At 33.1% G+C, this 20,715-nt stretch overlaps 3 protein-coding genes across 9 annotated transcripts in view; 2 read left to right on the top strand and 1 right to left on the bottom strand.

The window, feature by feature from the left end:
- The window catches only part of Hr4 (nuclear hormone receptor 4), a 66,031-nt gene extending 59,782 nt beyond the window's left edge, over window positions 1-6,249 (top strand). For all 7 annotated transcript variants that reach the window (XM_090119453.1, XM_090119451.1, XM_090119452.1 and 4 more), the window contains 3 exons: window positions 64-256; window positions 4,914-5,029; window positions 5,155-6,249. In XM_090119453.1, the coding sequence (XP_089975579.1) occupies window positions 64-256; window positions 4,914-5,029; window positions 5,155-5,235 (390 nt within the window). In that variant the 3' untranslated portion in view covers window positions 5,236-6,249. The remainder of the gene's footprint in view (window positions 1-63; window positions 257-4,913; window positions 5,030-5,154) is intronic.
- Window positions 6,250-15,076: 8,827 nt separating this feature from the next.
- On the top strand, window positions 15,077-17,593 carry eIF3i (eukaryotic translation initiation factor 3 subunit i). Its single transcript, XM_090119449.1, has 5 exons — window positions 15,077-15,195; window positions 15,325-15,551; window positions 15,909-16,041; window positions 16,368-16,535; window positions 16,997-17,593. The coding sequence occupies exons 1-5, from the start codon at window positions 15,193-15,195 to the stop codon at window positions 17,453-17,455; spliced, it is 990 nt and encodes a 329-aa protein (XP_089975575.1). The 5' UTR covers window positions 15,077-15,192; the 3' UTR covers window positions 17,456-17,593.
- A 382-nt stretch (window positions 17,594-17,975) lies between these two features.
- On the bottom strand, window positions 17,976-20,357 carry PpV (Protein phosphatase V). The gene is made up of 6 exons (XM_090119450.1): window positions 19,990-20,357; window positions 19,583-19,728; window positions 19,177-19,318; window positions 18,641-18,804; window positions 18,377-18,489; window positions 17,976-18,236 (listed from the first exon to the last, which is right to left on the bottom strand). The coding sequence occupies exons 1-6, from the start codon at window positions 20,155-20,157 to the stop codon at window positions 18,046-18,048; spliced, it is 924 nt and encodes a 307-aa protein (XP_089975576.1). The 5' UTR covers window positions 20,158-20,357; the 3' UTR covers window positions 17,976-18,045.
- Window positions 20,358-20,715: the final 358 nt, after the last annotated feature.

Raw genomic sequence — 20,715 nt, 5'->3', positions numbered from 1 at the left:
ATTACGTTAAAATAAACACAATTTGGATATGTAGAGCCCTTGTTAATAGTATATTATTTTCAGGTTAACGCAAATCTTAGGACATTACAAAACTGCTTAACATCACTAATGGGACGCCCCATCACGTTGGAACAGCTCCGGTTAGACGTGGGCTTGGTGGTTGAGAAAATGACTCAGATCACGTGTGTGTTTAGGCGTATTCATCTGCAGATGGAAGAATATGTCTGCCTGAAAGTCTACATACTGTTAAATCAGGGTAAGTAATTTATGTGATTGTAACTCTTTTTATTAAAAACAAATGATTAAATTTATTATAGTATGCAATAGAAAAGTATGTGAAAATTTCTCCTTTAGCAAACGAAAATTTGTTTAAGTGGTTGAGTCATCCGGTACTTTCATTCTTGTTATGAACTTCAGTGAAGAAAGTAGTGTATACGATAATTATTTTCATTTAAAGTTCGTTTGCAAATGTGCTAATTAAGAACAGATAACCTTTCACCAATTAGGGCAATAAAGCAGTTATTTGGGAATTGGGTTGATCAAATATAAACAAAATATTTCCGTATTGATAAAGCGAGAACATTACATATGCAAAATAATTCATTGTTTACTTTAAATAGCATAAACACATTTCTCCCTAAGTAAACGCCAATGTATACAAGTATTATGAAATGAAACAATAATTAATTATTTTAATGTGTTCCTTTATTCATGCCTCTGACGTCAGATGCGTCATTGTAAAATTGTTTGACGAAATCTTACATACGTATGCTAAGGGCCGCGTAATTGATTTAAATATATGTTTTATATGCAAGTATATGGCAGTACGGACGCGGTAGTAATCCACATATAGACGAGTCAGGGGTGCATCGCCCCACAGTTAATGTAGGTCAGTTACGATCTAGGCATCCTATGTGACGTTGACTCATTACTACTCGTTTAACAAGCACTCAATATGTACTTTATAGCGCGTGTTTATACTCAACGCATACTTTTTGTAGCGCTCGAAACGATTTGACGTTTCATTTTAAAATTTATATTATTTACTAGTGGTCCGCCCCGGCTTCGCCCGTGGTATGGCATGTTTAAACTATCCTATCTCTCAAGTTGGATCGAACTGCACATGGTGTGCGAATTTTATTATAATCAGTGGTTTAGGAGTCCATTGAGGACACACATTGTGACACGAGATTTATATATGTTAAGATTTATTTTAATTCTCTGCATAGTTTGGTGTACTCTTTGTTTGCCATTATTTATATAAAATTACGAAACATCTTCATTTAATTATTTTATTATGAACGCATTTACATAAAATGCTAAGCTTAACATATTTTTACTGCGTTTTTGTTACAAGGAAATTATATTATATTACAGTTATTGAATTTTCCTGAATAACTTTCAATTTGTTATTTTGATAGCTGAGATACGAACGTGAACATTACTCGTTAAGATGATTATGATTTATGGCACAAGTAACCTACTTGCAGCGAGTTGACGCCGAAAACCATTAGGTGTCTTATTATGCACTGTATTAAATTATTTTATTACATTCAATCATGTCTCGTTATATAAATACACGATAAAATCAATTTTATTTGTTTCAAATTCTTTAACTGTTTATATTTTCATAAAAAGTAGTAAAGGGTCATCGTAGTATAGGTACTCACAATAAGGATAAATACGAGCAAATACTAGAGTAACTAACTTAATTATCCTTACACTATTAAACGCATGCAAGACAAAAACGTACGTATACATCTCTCAACGCATTCAACATTCATATAAGTTAAAAACAAATCATAAACATCTATATGTAAAATTATTAGAACATGAAATGGAAAATAGCTTTTCGATAAGTATTCGCATATTCCCAACGCAATGAAACTGTGACATCCTGCATTATCGCGGCTGTAACTAGGTCACTACTGGCTTGTTATGTTTGAAATTTATTTTCACCGCACACAATATATTTCACTTGTGAAACGCGCGTTTAAAATAAAGCATAGTTCATTTCATATACTAGGTTGATCCAAAAGTAATGATAATCGGGTATTTCCTGTGCACATAAAAATAAAAAGTAAATGTTTTTTGCTTGCTCGTTCACTCACTAAGTTAGCATAAAAAAATCTTATCAGCAGGCTATGTTTCCAAGGAGTTACATTAATTTGAATACGAACTGTTGAAGAGATTGCATCAAAAGCGGCGATAAATGAAATTAGAGTTATCATTGAGCACCTCTGTTTGAAAAAAATATGTATCAAAGACGTAAACATCCACTTGGTGGATACATTGGGGGAGTATGCTCTTCCATATTCCATCGTTGCACTCTGGGTCCAGGAGTTTAAACAGGTCAGATCATCCATGGAAGATGAACATCGCAAAGGTCGCCCATCCTCGTCCCTCACTGAAGATAATGTAAAAAAAGTAGAAGATATCGTGTTGGTGGATCAGAGTATAACCATCAGACATATAGTGGAGGACACAGGAAATTAGTTTTTGAGCGTTCAAAGCATTCTCAAACACTAATTACAAATGAAAAAGGTCTCCGCACGTTGGATGCCGAGAATGTTACCCGTCGAGAAGAAGATCGGATCACAAGGCGTCAGTTGCGATGGCTGCCATTCAAAAATCGGTACTGCAACTGCTTGAAAACCCACCCGATTTGTCAGATCTAACTCCTAGCGATTTCTATCTCTTTGTTCGGCACAAGAAACACCTTAGAAAGCATGAAATTTAAAGACGATAGTGAAGGGATGACCACAGTAGAGGGGTTTTTAAGGGTGTTGTCAAAGTTAATTTTTTTCTAAGGAAATTCTGATTTTAGAAAAAAATGAATGAAGTATATTTTCTATTAAGAAGACTATCTAGAGATATGCATATAAATATTTTAACAATAATCAAGTTGCTTAATGTCGATTATCATTACTTTTGGATCAACCCATGTATGTACATACTTTTTAAGTAACTATGAAACTTGTTATTCGATATATGATTTCTCATTCATTCAATTGTACCGTAACATTCATATTATGTACAACGACTCTGGTGAAATGGAAAGCGCTTGCGCAACCTCTCTGCGCTAGTGTGGGTGTATAACTGAGCACTCAATATTTCGTATATGTTGAGCGATTTAAACTTTTACTTCTATACCATTATTTTCGAAAGAAATGTTACTTTTATGAAACGTTTCATCATGAAAACGTAATTCTTATTTATATTACATTATTGTAACGTTTTCCTTAAAGAAAATTATTTTTTGTTGCTTAAATTAAACTCTTTCAAACTCCTGTTCAAAGGGGAAAGTTTTTAAAGGTCATATAGTACAAGTAAAAAGACAACAATGGTCGTATTTGTTATAAAGGACAGCATAAATATCCATACTGTAAAGATTTATCACCGTAACGAAGAACGCAACAGCACAATGCGTATAATAGCTAAGTTACGTCAGTTGAACGGGACAGCATTTCACTCTCTACGAAAAGCGAGATGCGGAAGGGAACTTTCTCTTTTGCTGAGCGCTGGCTGTAAAAAAAGCAGATTAGCCGCGCTAGCTCGCGTCCCGCGCTCTTGTGTAACGTTCACACTACTCGATAAACGAGTTTGATACGTAATTGCGAACTTAACTCATTCCACTGCATATCGATCAAAACCAATTGCAAAATTATGAACATTTTGCAAAACATTCTATAAGTACTCATACTAGTTTCAAGGGCAAAATTGGCATATTTATAATATTAATTGAGTGCAAAATTTTGATAAAAGTACTTATCACAAAATATTTAGCACAAAACGCAAATACTGCGACCGAAAAGTCGTATAAATTAAAACCAGAATATTAGACGTAACGTAACACGTAGGTATAATATCTCGGAAAAGCGCGCGCAAGTAAGAGAGACGGCAATAGCAAGTGAGGACGCGAGCTCGCTTGCGCGGAGGTCAACGGCTAGCCGCGGTCGTTGCCCCGCTATCGGAGTGACCTACTGAGCGAGTGACGTCACCGCCGCACCACACGCTTGATGGCATTGGTCCGTTGTCTTAGAGCGCCATCTAGAGGCGAGTAGGAGTTTTATTTAGATCCTGATAGCGCGCCCTCCTACATTGTTATACAGTGGAATCCGTTTATAATGACATCGAAGGGAATCCACAAACACGTCATAATAAGCGGACGTCATACAAAGCGTTATGAGAAATGAAAAATCTTTTTATGTAAATATTATGTGTGTATTTAAGTATTTTAATACAGAAACATAGTATACTTGCATATGTATACGTACATATTAAATCAAAATCAAAATTGCACGTAATCAGCAGATTATTATAATAACACATACAAGTATATTTTTTTACTGTAAGTACACTGTAATTTTTGTCTGCTTTTGTTTTTTCATTTTATTGTTAAAAACAGTCTCTAAAACTATTGTGTATAGAAGACATAGCTTTGGTCAAATTATCATTTTCAATATTGCTGTGAACAAATCGTGATAATAATTCTGCAGCTTTTAATGCCTCTTCTGCGGTAGGTAATGGTGATTCCTCGACTGCCTCTTCCCCATCACTTTCCAGTTGTTCCTTAGCCCTAATGTTCTGTACGATATTTTCATCGGTGGGTTCTTCGGATGTGAGGAGATCGCTATCAATGACAACATAATCTTCCCACATTTCCGTGTAAAGAATCATGCCGGTCATTATAACCAGACATAATTTATTAAAAATGGGTCATAATAAGCGGCATGTCACTGTAAGGGAAGTCAATATATCCGACTTTTTATAAAGAATTTTATATGAAAACCAAACTTCGTAGTGCAATTACGTCATAATAACCGGTTGGTCAATATAGGCGGAGTCATAATAAACGGATTCTACTGTACTTGTTTTACACCCATTACTATAAATATTTTTCTTTGTAACAGAGGTAGAGTTGGAAGGTATTCAAGATCGCTACGTACAAGTTCTTCGGAGCTACTTAGAACACACTGCACCACATCATCCTGGGAGACTACAGGAATTGTTCGCTCGGATACCAGAGGTAAATTATTTTTACCAAACTCAATAATATTGTGATGTGATGAGATGTTACATGTTTCAATTTTTTCCATTAAAGTTAAATGATCTATTCATATAATATTAAATTTATCCATTATTACTTTCCAGATCCAAGCGGCGGCCAACCTGCTGTTGGAGAGCAAAATGTTCTACGTGCCGTTCGTACTGAACTCCGCTGAGATCAGATAGTATATGGCCGAGCAGGGTTTGTAGTTCTCGATGTACGAGCGGCAGACTCCTCGCTCGCGCGGCCGCGCCCTCCTCTTATGAATCCGCGGCCGACGCGCACCACCCTGTGTTCACCACCGGTTAGCACAAACGCTCGCTGTCGCTGTTGTTCCTACGCCTCGGGTGTCGACAATAAGTCCTCGACGATTGTATCCCGCCTACTACGATAGTCAGCGCGCGAGCCGTTGCAAACATCTGGACGATTGATTTCGCAAAGAATTCTATTTTAATGTGATTATAGTGCGAACAGAGTGCGGTACGTTATAAGTAATGCTGAGTCGATGTGTGTTTTGGTATATTGTTTAGAACAGGAATTATAACGTCCCAATTGACAGACTGATTTATGATTAATAGTTATTTTAGGTACCAGGGACTTGAATGCGTGTTTTATACGTGGTAGTGTATACTACTTAGTGTTACATAGATTAAATATATATAATTATGTTGCTATTTAAATTTGTCAATCGGAGAACCGCATAATATATTATTTCTGTAAATAGTGTAATTTTTATAATAGGTGTTAGATAATAAGTCGTTGTTTTTAGAAAGTTGTTTCTTGTAAATGAAATATTGCTGTTTTAGTTTGCATTTTATATCGTCTAGAGTTTTACCAGTAGAATTATTTTTACTGGGTGTGTATTATTGAAAAATTTAATTTAATTTTGTATGACTAATTCGTAAGTAGAACTAAGTACCTATTCTCAGTGTTTACCAAGACTGCTTGTATACAACTCTACTGTTTAATCCTAACTTATATAGCAAGATAGTGCGAAACGCACCTGAATTTGGTAGTCACAATTCCTGCATTTTATTGCCAACATCTCGCATAAAATTGTAAAAAATGACTTTATCCCATCCCATTATTTCTAAATAGCTTATAACTTCAGTAAATTTTTCAAATTGTAAACTTTATATGTACTTTATTCGCCGTTTTTATATCTGTGTATACTTGTAAAATTATTTCGTAAAAACATTGTTTTAATGTAGTTTGCATGACTTTCGTATTACACAATGTAATCGCTTCCTTTGATGTGTTCAATTGTAATTTGTGCTCAGTATCTCATTGTGTTTCACGAAATTGTTTATTAATATTTCGGAAGAATAGAAATCTTTAGTCTGCATGGATAAAAAGCAACATTGAAATAATTTTCATACAAATTTATTATATGAACCGTTTATACATAATAACTAAACATTATTATCTCGAAAGATTATACAGACTGCGTGGTTTGTTAAATTTAAACTCCTAATAAATAATACTAAAGCTTTACCAGCTTTGATAACTGAGTGTTAATTAATCGTAGTATTTTTATCATAACTAAACATTCACAATTAACTCTAATTAACTTATAACATCATTCATTATTTATTTTATCGTATCATCGTATTATTCACGTTCACCTTACATAATCATTGTCGTGATACATAATAATTATGAAAATCACCTGATAAGTACATAACTATATTTAGGGATGTAAAATATATCACACGTTAGTCATAATAATCATGGTATCGATAGTTTAGTTACTGATTAATATAAAATGGGTACACTAGTGACTTGTACGAAACAAATTACCTACAATCTTTTCATGGTTTAAATCTATGGTTTAAATTAAAGTTTAGGTCTTCAATATTATTTGAGAAGAAAACGGCCGGCAGCTCATTGAGTAATTAAAATTTGTCTCTTGACTTACCTATCGCAGTAAAAAATAATTTGGAAAATCCAAAAGTGCACGCCTCATAATTTTTTTTTAATAAATATTTATTAATTATTATTTTTGCTTATTTAATAACAATTAAACCACATCGAATCAGACCCTGAAAAATGAAAGGGTTCTATTCCTGAGCATACTCAAGCGTAAGAGAAAAAAAAACTCGATTAGTAAAGTATTTCGGTCGCTATCGTGTTAACAAGAAAAAGGATCCGCACATACAGACACACGGACGTCCAAGACAGAACTTTTTTAAACTGTTTTTTAACTAGTTTAAATAACAAAAATGACATCAAAAATATCATGAACGTTAAAAATAGTGTTTTTTCTTAATATGTGTGTGTATGTATTATCTTACAAGTGCAATGTATGATACATAAAGACATTTTAAGTTTGAAAAATCAGATGTTTTGCGCGAAGTGACAGTAGTACCCACCTCAACGCTTCGCTTATGAGGCGTGCAATTTGTTTGGACTCGTTACGGGTCACTAATGTGCCTTAAAATTAATTCTAAGTAAAAACTGACGTCTCAACTGACACTGTCAATGATCACTGCCTCTTGTTTTTAAAATTATGTGCCGTTATTAATCTTTTTTATTAACTTTAATATTTAAATTGTAATAAACGTTCCAGCAACGGTGAACAGTTACCATTAGAATAAGTATCGGCGATGTACGCCAATTTAAAAATTAAGTAATTATAAAACCAAAAAGTTCGTTATAAGGACTTAGGTTCTAGGTTAAAATTTTACGCGTTAACATCCCTTGATCAAACTTTCAAATGCAGACTTCGACTCTATTCATCACATACGTATAGACTTTCATGACATTGTCATTTTCACAATATCCTTCTACATTATTTTAAAACCATTTAACAATACGCATCTTCACTTATTTTTTCATCCGACATTTCATCATAATACCTATGTCACACCTTTAAAAAATATAAAATCATCCAACTAGTGCATACATCATATTGGGAAATACAAATATTATCTACTTACAATGTACATTCATTCGTAATGAATTTTTTTATAAGTTAGGTATAATGTTGTTACTATAAATATTTAATTAGAAAATTCTGTTACCTGAATGAGCGACACGCGTCCGTTCCTCATCGTGTTACCATTAGTTAAGTATTAGGAGATACTTTTGTACATAAATTATGAAAAACAACCAGTTACAATACTGCCATTTTATGCCTAAAGTCATGTTGTTGTTTTCTTTATAATTATAAATATTACTCGCGATTATTACGTATATGTGATAGGGAAACAGCGACAAAATATCGAAATCACCCTCATTTACCGCTTTCATTGCAATTTTTAGCCTCTTTGAATGTTATATTGTTTTTATATCATACGTATTAATTGTCCTTCATATATGTATGGTGCTTAAAATTTTGTCCATTACAAAAAGGCTTTTATTATCATTATTCGGATTATCTACGCATATTTATTATTCATTTAATGTAATAACTTAATCTTAAATAATTAGTTTATAAAACACCATCAACACGACGGTGTTGAATCTAAAGTCTGAGGTAAAGATGCCTTTTTAGATTTTTAACGTGTAATCAATGAAGAACTAGAATAACTGCGATTCGTTCATCGCTCTTCTTCTTTGTTTATGATATTGTAAGTATAATGACACTTATTTTGTTAGTAAAATAGTTTAATATTAGTGCAAACTAATAATGGCGATGTATCAAAGGATAAATAGAATGTAAGAATGTTATTGGCGTTGTACAAAGGATAGTATTAGTGAGTAACGATGAAATTGGCGCATTACTGGCGAGTACCTAATTAGAATAGGAGACTAAGCCTATCGAGGCTATACTTTAGTACATAAAGTACCAATTGTACAGTAATTTTCTGCTTTACGTTGCTCTTCTAAATTAATATTTTAGGAATAAACACCTCGTGTGACTACATTTTTAACATCAGCGATAAAATGTTTAACTACCTAGATACAGATATGTGTAGTAAACTCTTATTTCTGCTTTCTAAATCTGCCGTAATCTTTTGAAGTGGTCCTAACAACGACCCGTATAATTTCAGGCTTTCACAGTTACATTTAAGGGCCCTTAGTAGGTGAAAACGAAAAAATGGACTGTTTTCTATGAGCTATAATTGAAAATATTGAAGTTTTTTCGCACTGAAATTTCTAATATGTATTACAGAACGTATGTGTGTTGGGATGACTGTTTCCAAAACACGATTGGAAAAATTTTGCTCGATAAAAAAAAATCCTGAAGTTACCTCTAAAATATCATATAAATTCTCATTACAACTGTATTTTACGATAATAATTCGTATAAAATCACAAATACATAGGTATTTACCTTCTCGATTTCGTGACTGTTTTAGATTTAGAAAATACTAAATATTTTCATTCACTTTTTGATAAAAATGTGAATGGCGCTTACGATTTTCAGTTTCGAGCACGTTGATTCCATACTAAACGCGGACCCCCTCACCGCTTACCTCAGGCCCGAATAGCTGAATTTTCGCTGACCGCCTAACCCCCCTTAATGTGCATCGATTCAACTTAAATGTTTACATGATATTATTATTTTAGGAATCTAACAATAATTATTGTTGTACTACTTGTTGTACACCGCTGCAGCTGGTATAATAATTATTGTAGCCTAACTTCTTATATTCGAATACATATTATACAGAAGTCAGTAATTGCCTAGATACTATCGCGAAAATAATTTGACTGATATAAATTAATTAATCTTAATTCGTAAGTGTATGATGTTAATATATTTATAAGTTAAAATCAATAAAAAAAATATGCATTTCACACTTTCTATAAAACCCGATAGACGTTGAATATTTGCATTAATAAATGCGACAACAATATTTTCACATTGTAGAGTAAGTTTGTTGTGTATAAAATAGCATTTCATGTATGTATGTATTTCGGTAAAAGGAGGGTTAAAACTGTGTACATTAGACGTTGTAATTAAATAGTTACATGACGATTGTAAAACCATAATAAGAGAATAATATATATTTGGAAATGTTGACGAGTGTTTGTTGTATGTAATTACGTGTCATAGATGAGTTTTTGAACTCAAAAGGCAAATATATATACATATATATCTATATATATACATTTATTACTTACTTCAAGTTATACCCCAAGTTTAATTATAAATTAACCGCGTTCGTTCGTTACGTTTGGACAAACACGTGCGCTTCATGTTATTTATTTATTTCATACTTACAACAAAGACTTCTAAACGAACAACACAATTAAGTATTTACATATTTAGAATCGCCACGGGATGATTACCACGCAGTCTCACATAAAGTGCCTCACATAACAATTTTGTGTACAACCGAAGTTAAAACATCATTATCGTTTATCGTAAGATTTCAATGGTTGAGTGTGCTGTTCAAGTGTTTATAATAGTTGGGCTCGCTCAATTTCAAGACTTATCGCTTCAGAAATAGTGTATTTTTAAGTATTAAAATACCTTAGGGTTTCTATGTTTATTGTAGCAAATCACATTAGTTGCTGATTGCTGTAATGTTTCTCGATGGAAAAGGCTGTTGTTAAAATTCGACCAAGTTAAGATTTGACTGTTAGTAGGTACTATTGATTTTGATGTCTGTATTTGGATTTTCATGTCTCGTTCGAGTGGTGCGCCGGGTAATGTTAAGTCAAAGAATCGTGTACTGGTTTGCCAAGAGAAGTTACCTACAGTTGTGTTTAGTTAGAAATGCAAAACGTGTTTGTACTTTAATTTGTTTTTTAGTTGTACTCTTGGAAATCAATGGTTAATAACTTAAGAAAATAAAATGTATGTGAAATATTTGTTTGTTTTCTTTTTGTTGCTTAACAAATACTAGCCTTCCGCCCGCCGCGGCTTCACCCGCTTTGTCTAGTGAATTAATGCCATGTCCTCTAGTCGTCTAGTAGGGTTCGGGGCAGATGCATTATGCATCTATTTCACTGCTCGATTTTCTTTGCGAACAAGTCAAAATCAGCCTTCTGTGTCCTGCCAGGCCGAGATTTTTTTTATTCTTAGTTTAACCGGGAATCAAACCCAGGACGCTACGCCTACGCTCTTTTACGCTCTACGCGCTTCTACGCTTATGAGTTAAATACTGTACCAAGGAGGCAGTCAAAACTAAACTAAAACCTAATAACTTATATACTAAACCTTTAACCTTTTTAACCCAATTCCTCGAGACTAACTAAAATCGGTTGCGGAGGAAGGTTATGCTTATGGCACGTACTTATAATTTGTTAAGCTTAAGATAAATCAGGTGCCAGGTGAAGCCGTTTTTAAATTCATATAAAAAAAGTCGATGCTTACACTTGCGGCTTGCCAGCTGCTGCGAGCTGCCCAAGCACGCTCGTTTCGCTCGCTCAGCTCGTTTGGTGATTTACTGTCAACATAACAGGTTCTTAGGTAGTAGTCCCGAAAAGGAGAGCCTTTGACAGTACTTGACGACTAAAACATGGAAAAGGTTGACCAGAACTCAGAGACAGGTTGTGGGATAACCAAAATATAGGTCTATCTTTGGCAGATCACAGAAGGATAGCATCATAAGGGTCCTGTGGTCTTGATGGGATGGACGTTTGTATCAATATTGCGAGGCCGTAAATGAGACTTTATTGTCACAAAACACAATTTTAAATTAACGAAACGAACGAACAACAAATGGAAGTATTCTACTTTATTGTCGAAAGAGGGCAGAAAATAACGTTTTTGAAGCATTTTTGAAGTGAAAACTTCTTTAGCGGCGTTGAGCACTTTTTCTGTAATGGGTATAAAATCTTAAACTCGAGTCAGGACACGTGACCTGATCGAAAAAGCGTAAGACGGATGGATATCAAACATGCTCAACGTTAATAATCAAGTTTTCACTTCTGCCGGCACTCCCGGAGTGCAACCTATCTTTTTTTTTTTCTAAAGTTTAGGGCCTTTTTTTATGGGCAAGGCCATTTTGGGTGGGGACTGGGGGTCATGACCCTGTGATGCCCCCTCGCGGATCGCGCCTGAATCTGATAGAGACGTAAAAAGAGATTTTTTTTTGTATATATACTCTGCTTGAAAATAATGATACTTACTATTATTTAAAATCAATCAATCATCGGCTTTCCATAAAATTCATACTATTAGTTGTATACGTAGTATATTATTATTAGTCTGTGCTATTAGTATTTAAAACTCTTTTATGTATAGCAACACCATCTAGTGTGCGCGAATCGCATTAATTATCATTGAATATGATAATTATTTTTGATTCATTACACTTGAATACAGCCGACAGCGTTTACAGCGTCTTATTCACGGTATGTTCACGGTCCATCTTGACGTACGTCCCGCCAAGGTCATACACGATGCACGACGCAAAACGACAGTGAATAGCGTTGACGTACGTCAATAATTATTATTATTATCTTGCTGGATGTGCACGACCTGTGCACGACCAACTTTTCATCCAGCGAGCACCCCCACCACCGCGAACGTCGTGCAGATGGACAGTGGATAGCGCGGACGTACAGCAGATTAGTGTTGCCAACAGAAATTAATGTAAATACTTGGAAACGTGGCCTATTGATATGATTTTTTGTGATAACTTAGTGAGTTACATGAGCAAGCAAGAAACGGTTATTTTATATTTTTATGTACACAGGAAATCCCAATTATCATTACTTTTGGATAAACCTTGTACACATGGACAGTTTACAATATTCAGAAGTTATTATTTTAAAAGAACTCCAAGGTGAATTGTTGAATAATACAGATTTTATGCAAAAGTCCACTGCAGAAAAATGGCAATTTATTTAAAAAAAATATCTGGACGAATTTGTTTGTTTAAAAAAAATGATTAGCTATATACTCTCTGTTCCCGCCACTTCAGCATTTACTGAAAGAGTCTTTTCGGTCATGAATGTGAAGTGGCGGGAAGAGAGAAACCGAGCTTCATTAAAAATTAATTAAAAATGAGCTCTTGAAATATATAAATTTAGATTTGGAATGTTTGGATTCATATAATTCATTTAAAAATAATGAAAAATTCTTAGTTACTGCAAAAAGTACAAAAAAATACATTTTTAAAAATATTTATTTACTCTATAATTACCTCCTTTAAAATCAGATATACTCCATTTCTTCAAATAAAAGTTAGCAACCCTAGCCATGCTTGATGCGCGCACGATCGTCAGTAGGATACATCCAGCACCGCGGCCTTGAGCCGACGTACGTCGGGGATGGACCGTGAATAAGACGCTTAACGCAAGAGAACGATAGATGTCACTTTATTCATTTTGTGACAAAGACGATTTTTACTAAAATATTTACAACTAGCGGTCCGCCCCGGCTTCGCCCGTGGTACATATTTTGCAATAAAAGGTAGCCTATGTTCTTTCTCAGGGTCTAAAGATTGTCTGTGCCAAATTTCATCAAAATCGGTCCAGTAGTTTATGCGTGAAAACCATTATATACATACAAACCTTTCCTCTTTATAATATTAGTATAGATTACAGCATTTAATACAATTAACATTCAATATTCATATTTTTTAACTATTTTATTATAATAACCATTCCTATGATGATAATAGCACAGATAATATATGTAACACTATAGTCTATACTAGTACCATAATTAATACTTTCTCTTGGATTGTCATCCTCAGAGCGTTTTCACATTATCCGATCCGATATCGGATATCGGAAGCCGATAGCCGATATCCGATATCGGAGGGAAGTAAAATGTATGAAATATGTGCCTGTCTTTCACATTGTCCGGTCCGATATCGGATATCGGAGCCGACACCGATATTCCCAGTGGCTATCGGACGATAATGTTCAGTGTTGCCAACTCAATTTTCGAAAAGGCAGTATACCAACAGCAAAAAAGCACTAGTTTGTGTATTTTCAGTCTTATAGGGCGCTCAATCATTAAAAAAATTCTTTGCTTTTAACCTAAAACCCTTTCTATTAAAAGAAACCTTTTTTTTATTTAGAAAACACACATTTAAGTATTTATAGGCATTTAAAATACGATTTATACGGCAGGTATTTTTATTTGCCGTATTAAAATATACGGCAATTGGCTGAACTGAAGTAAACAAAAATATATTGCGTTCTTAAATTCAAATATCTATCTTCGAAAACATTAGTGTCTATCATCTTTATTTTATCTCATTCTGCCTAGCTCCTCCTCCTACTAGAATGTTGGTTATGCTGTTTATTGTATTGTTGTCATTGAGTGCTTTGTTTTTAACCGACTTCAAAAAAAGGAGGAGATTTCACACCGATTTTATTTTTATTTTGAATTAACAACAAAGAATACAAAGTTTGAAAACTCTTAATTCTAAAATAATTGCTTATGACAATAAAATAATTTATGTATCTTTACTTACAGGAAATTACAACAATCATATTACAAATATATTTGAACGAGTGACAATATTATTTTAGGATATTACAGTGTATTATGAAAAAGAAAAGAAAATGTGAACAAAGATTGTATCACTTAATAAATTTATCATAGGTACCTACTACATGAACTTTTATAAATGTATGTACTGAAAAAATGACTAAATGACTAGGTACGTCTTGCTAAAAATACATTTAATAGATTTTGAAAGGTATTCACATACTATTATGTATTACTAAACTATTAACTAATACTAGGTTGTAGTAGGTGTTGATATAAATTTATTTAATTTATAATGTGTTAACATAAGTATAATATGTTATACAAATGACCGATATCAAAACTATTTAGTCTTAGATTACAAAATAAAAGATATTTTGTAATCTAAGTACATATTTAGTAAATAGCTCATAATATGCAGTAATTGAAGTTGTTTTTCTTTATCGTAGATTTTTTTTTAATTATACCTTTTTTTATCAACTGGCAATTTAGTTTAGTTTTCTCTAAGAGTTTTCTCTAAAAATTTCTGGCAACACTCATGATGATATCGGAACGATTTTATCGGACAATGTGAAAGGGCAAATTGTATCCGATATCGGATATCGGCTATCGGCGTCCGATATCCGATATCGGATCGGATAATGTGAAAACGCTCTCAGGCGAGTGAGAGTCTCACTCGGCATTCCGCATATCTGCTAAGTGCCAATGTCAAAGTCATTTTGGCTTACCTACCGCCACATGTTACGATAGTATATTTTTCAATAAAATAAATTTGTTTTACAAATTCTTCAAAATGGTAATTGATTATGTTATTTCAAATATTGTATTATAAACGTCTAGCTTTATTGCATCATTTTTAAGATAGAACTGTTCGTATAAACATATTCAGTGCGGTGTATAATTAATGAGTCAATTCTTTTTTCAGAAACCCTTAATGTTGCAAGGGCACGAGCGTGCTATAACACAGATCAAATACAACCGTGAAGGAGACTTACTGTTTTCTGCAGCGAAAGATGCCAAGCCAAATGTGTGGTGGTCACTCAATGGTGAACGCTTGGGCACATTCAATGGTCATGGTGGTGTAGTATGGTGCCTTGACGTTGACTGGCAAAGCATCCATCTTATAACAGGCGGTGGTGACAGTTCTTGCAGGTATATTTGAAAGAAAGAAAGAAAATACATTTAATCACAATTCAAATACAACATTTTAACTTACAACTTATTTACACTTTAAAAGAACAATAAAAATTTACAAATTAAAAAAATACATTGGATATATTCTAATATTTGGTCAGTATTTGTGATTAGGTGAACTACTCAGCATTTGCCTCTCCATATTATTGGAGAGGCACCAGTTTTCAGTAGTCCCCTCGACTTGCTACGCTTAGAGCATGAGAATGGTCTTTTGTTAATTATATAAATATTATTTAAAATTTAATATTATGGGTGTGTGGAAACAAGCATGATTTTCTTATTGATAAATTTGTAATGCAAATACTTTGATTTCAGATTATGGGACTTAGAAACAGGCAAGAATATTGCAACAATAAAGACAAATTCTTCTGTGAGGACATGTAACTTCAGCTTTAGTGCCTACCAAGCTGCTTATACAACAGATAAAGCTATGGGACACCCTTGTGAGGTAAACTATTGGAAAATCATTAAATCCTTACAATATTATTTATGACTAGCTGTGCACCCAGTGGTGTAGCCCACTTTGGTTAAAACTAAATAACTTTTGTACTAAAACAAGAAGTGACTTGGTTTTATATTGTGTAGTGATATTTTGTGTGTTGAAATCAATTTATTAAGAAACTCCAGAACATACTCGTACTTACCATTATGATATCTGATACAATATTTTCATGCACAGATTTTATTCTTAAACTTTCCCTCTGTTAATATGAATACTGTGAAATATTATTATATGAATCCTGTGCCAATGTTATTCATGAATTTTTATTTTAGGTGTTTATTATTGACACAAGAACAGTAGATGACTCCATCTCATCTGCTTCCCCTATTCTTAAGTGGGAAATTACCGATTCAAAAGTAACATCAATGATTTGGGGTTCCCTCGATGAGACAATCATTACTGGTCATGAAGCTGGAGACCTTATCCAATGGGACTTGAGGGTATGTGGTTGTAGTATTCAAAATGTTTGTACATATACTGCAAAAACCTGTGCAGGTAAAATTTGAGATTAAGAAGCAAGAAAAAACAGGATTTTATTTATTTCATTATTTACTCATTCAAATAGTTGTGGAAAAATTATTTTATATAAAGTGTATAATCACCATTTGCACCACATGAAAAACATAGCATATTGCAATAGTCTTCTAAAAACAATTTTGTAACTTTACCTCTTTTGTTATACTTAGGGCCGATTTTTCAATGCTTGGATAAAACTTATTCGTCTAATAATGTATAAAACTACCATTTTAAAAACGTATACTAATAATTGCCCGTATATTTGACAGTTTATGTGACATTTTAATATTATCGTGTAATACTTTACTGGACGGATAAGCTTTATCCAAGCATTGAAAAATCGGCCCTTAATAAATCTTAATCTTACTAAAAATTCTATTTTTAGACTGGAAAGAAAATCCACTCAATCAAGGAGCACTCCCGTCAAATAAACGACATGCAATTATCGCGCGATGGTACGATGTTCATCACCGCATCAAAGGATCAAACGGCGAAATTGTTTGACACGAGCTCTTTAGAATTACTGAAGGAATATAAAACGGAGCGTCCTGTAAACTCTGCAGCTCTCAGCCCCATACTGGATCATGTTGTTCTTGGTGGAGGACAGGATGCTATGGAAGTAACAACTACATCCACAAGACAGGGTAAATTCGATGCGCGATTCTTCCATCTCGTGTTTGAAGAAGAGTTTGGACGTGTAAAGGGTCACTTTGGTCCTATCAACAGTTTGGCATTCCACCCTGATGGTAGAAGTTATGCTTCTGGTGGTGAAGACGGTTATGTTAGAGTACAGAGTTTCGATCAAGCCTACTTTGATTATACTTTTGATTATAACAGGGAGTAAATCTTTGTAGTCATAGTATTGTATAATTCATAAACACATTACCATCAGAGATATTTGTAAGCGTCACAACTCCAGTTCATGTTGGCTGTCTCATCATTCTGTAGCCAAAAAATAAAAATATTTTATAAACGCAAACAAGTGTTTTATTATAAGCTTCATTGTATCTAAAACAAACATTGCAATATCATAATTTTTTAATTAAAATATTCCAATAGATAATAATATCCACATCCATCAGATATATAATCATCAAATATGAAATGAAAAATACATTAATTGGATATTTTGTTTAAACATAAACTATATTTAATAGAACTTATTATTCAATATACTTAAACTATCTTTGTTATAGAATAGATTTTGTATTCATGGGAAGTACGCAGTAGGTTTTGAATACTTTGCAAATGTCGAAAATTTGCAGCATAAATAGTTCTTGCTGCTTGCTTTTGACTATATTGGCTTCTACAAGGGGTTCCCTTTTTTCCTTTTCGAACCATAAAAAATTGGGAAAGGCACAAAATTATAGATTAACAGTTTATTGTATAGAATTACAAACATGGAATACTTATATACACAAATTGCACTTAAATTCACAAAAAGTAGGGGGTAGTGTGTTGTGGAGGGACTTCTCTTTCGCTATTGGGTACTGCTTGAAATATTTTCGCATTCCAATCGTTCACAGTCTTGAATTCCATAATAGATGCTACATTACCACATCTGTAGCAATAATTAGGTGCTGACCAAACTGTGACTAATTTTTTGTCGAACATATACTTGTAACCTAAAAAAAATGACAGTGAATGATAATTTATGTTTTATAATAAAGTATACAAAAAACTAAAAACTTAAGATATTCATGGATTTATTAGGATTTTTACTGTATCTATTTTGAGATCTTATGAAAGAAAAAAAATTACATACCATCATTCACAAGTTGATGTGCTCTGCATATTAGGTTAAGTTCATTATATTCCATAAACAGCTCTGTCACCATTCTACCAAACAGCCAACCAGCTCCACGAGGACTTATTTCCCTGTTGATAATTTTTTTTATTAGTTACATTCTGTAGAGTATTTTGTTATTATTATAATTAAAATGACACTGCTAGATAGATTGAAAGAGACTGTAGATATCTAAGTTTCAAGAATAGTACATTTTTATTCAATAATACATAACATATTTACCATTTCTGAACATCTTCATCATCAGTTGGATCTGACCATAGTAAATCACAAAATGCACCTTTGTGCGGAATCTGTTGATTTCTGTCAATGCAGCGTATCTGATCTAGCATTGATATCTCTGGAGACAGACCTCCATGCACGCAAAGAATTGTTTCATCAATTAACTAAAAAAAGGAAATTCATAATTCAAATACTTACAATATTTTGGAACAATTAATTCTAGTCAGTTATGCAAAAATTCTCTCACAAGTCTGTTACAGTAACTACTTGCCCTATGCTTGGGATGAACAAGTAAAAGAAATATAATAATATTATTAAACTTTCTGCTAGTGAAACCATTGAGTCAATCTAGTATAGGTAAGTTAAGACATCAACTGACAAAAATTTTAATAAATCTAAAAACCATTTACTTTCACACAAATTATATAGTTTGACAATAGGTATACAGTTAAATGCAGCCAATTATTTACCATACACAAAGATAAGATCCATGTAGTAATTTATGTTATACTCAAATTATTTATGGAAGAACTTACAGCTGCAACAGTGAGCAGATCAAATACGCGACAACAGTCCCTCCAAGCATTTGCATTGCCATATTTAGTGAGACATTCATCATAGAATCCATACACCTTGGTTATTTGACATGTTTCATGATTCCCTCTGAGTAAAATTATCCTAAAAAACCAATAATAAATCAGAGATAAGTAGATGATATTCACCTTGTTTCATTGTCTTTATATTAATTAGAGATGCAGAGCTGCAAGCTTTAATGAACCCCTAACATAAATGCATATGTAATATAATCCATAAAAAACGGGTAAAAGAAAAAGAAGCATTTCTTATAAGACTCCCATTGGTGTCGTCTGATTCTTAAATTTTTTATGAATTTCTGAATTAATTAATAATACTTTTAAGGACTCAAAACCAGGGACATCTCACCTGTCGGGATACCTAGCTTTTAATGCCATTAAAAGAGTGAGTGTTTCAAGGCTGTAGTATCCTCTGTCTACATAATCACCCATAAATATATACTGTGTTTCAGGCACTTGCCCACCAATGTTAAATAATTCTTCTAGATCATAAAACTGGAAAAGAAAATATCAAATTATACGAAATAATAATAATTTACTTTTACAATAGAAATTTTTCTGGTTTTACAAATTGTAAAGTAAAAACAGACCATAATTAATTAGATTATCCACATTTTTTTATCAAAAAGTATGTATATTTATTTAACTAGTGATTCATTGTAGCAGGAAAAATAAAAATAAAACGCATATGAAAATAGATTTAGAACAACAAAAAAGTGGGAGGATATTTTGCTTCTTAAATATTTTAGAACTTACCTGTCCATGTATATCACCACATACAGTTACAGGTGTCTGTACTGGTTGAACATTCGGCTCTTCAAGTAGTAGATCACAAACTATGTTGCATAGTTCTCTTAAATCGTCTTCTGGTAGATATTTACACCTTTTAGCAATCTCGATCCATTTATCAACGTCTCCCATCATGATTCAAATTAATTAACTAAAAAATGTATCACCGAGAGGCAAATAATAGGCCAAGCTAATTTAATGTGAATTGCAACCTAATTAAATTGTAATAGCAAGTTTTTTTTATTATTAGCGGTGTAATTTTTAGGTAGTATTTGTATTTTCTTTGATTTTTAAGAAATAATGAAATCAGAAATGACTTTTACACATATAAGTCCTATTACCTATATCTTTAGCAAAATATGGAAATGTCAATGTCATTACGATTCAATCGGAACCACAGAGCCAGTACCTAATATAGTGTAGTGTAGTTGATCGGAACAACTTTGAAATAAAACTACCAAGAAGCTTATATCTGATACACTGGAGATTTCAGTATGAACATTAACTTGTAACAAGAAAATATGACGTTGAATGACGCCTGTATGCTTTTTTATCCCTTTCACACCTAACTTGGCAAGTTAAAACATACAGGCCTCATTCAAGGTTATATTTTCTTGTAACAAGTTAATGTTCATACTGAAATCTCCAGTGTATTAGATATAAGCTTCTTGGTACCTACACCGTGGTACACCG

Source organism: Colias eurytheme, chromosome 3, assembly GCF_061535395.1.
Source record: "Colias eurytheme isolate Ceu_HAF_F1 chromosome 3, ilColEury1 Martin Lab GWU primary, whole genome shotgun sequence".
NCBI lineage: Eukaryota > Metazoa > Arthropoda > Insecta > Lepidoptera > Pieridae > Colias > Colias eurytheme.
Note: the sequence above shows the minus strand (reverse complement) of the source record. Positions and strands in the feature narration are given on the sequence as shown.

Excerpts from the sequence above, each read along its gene's own strand:
- PpV (XM_090119450.1), bottom strand. The coding sequence starts at position 20,157 with ATGATGGGAGACGTTGATAAATGGATCGAGATTGCTAAAAGGTGTAAA. Across the intron at positions 18,805-19,176 it reads ATCTGCTCACTGTTGCAGCT|TTAATTGATGAAACAATTCT; the intron begins GTAAGTTCTTCC and ends TCCTTTTTTTAG. Across the intron at positions 18,490-18,640 it reads GATGAAGATGTTCAGAAATG|GGAAATAAGTCCTCGTGGAG; the intron begins GTAAATATGTTA and ends AATTATCAACAG.
- eIF3i (XM_090119449.1), top strand. Across the intron at positions 16,042-16,367 it reads CTATGGGACACCCTTGTGAG|GTGTTTATTATTGACACAAG; the intron begins GTAAACTATTGG and ends TTTTTATTTTAG. Across the intron at positions 16,536-16,996 it reads TTATCCAATGGGACTTGAGG|ACTGGAAAGAAAATCCACTC; the intron begins GTATGTGGTTGT and ends TTCTATTTTTAG.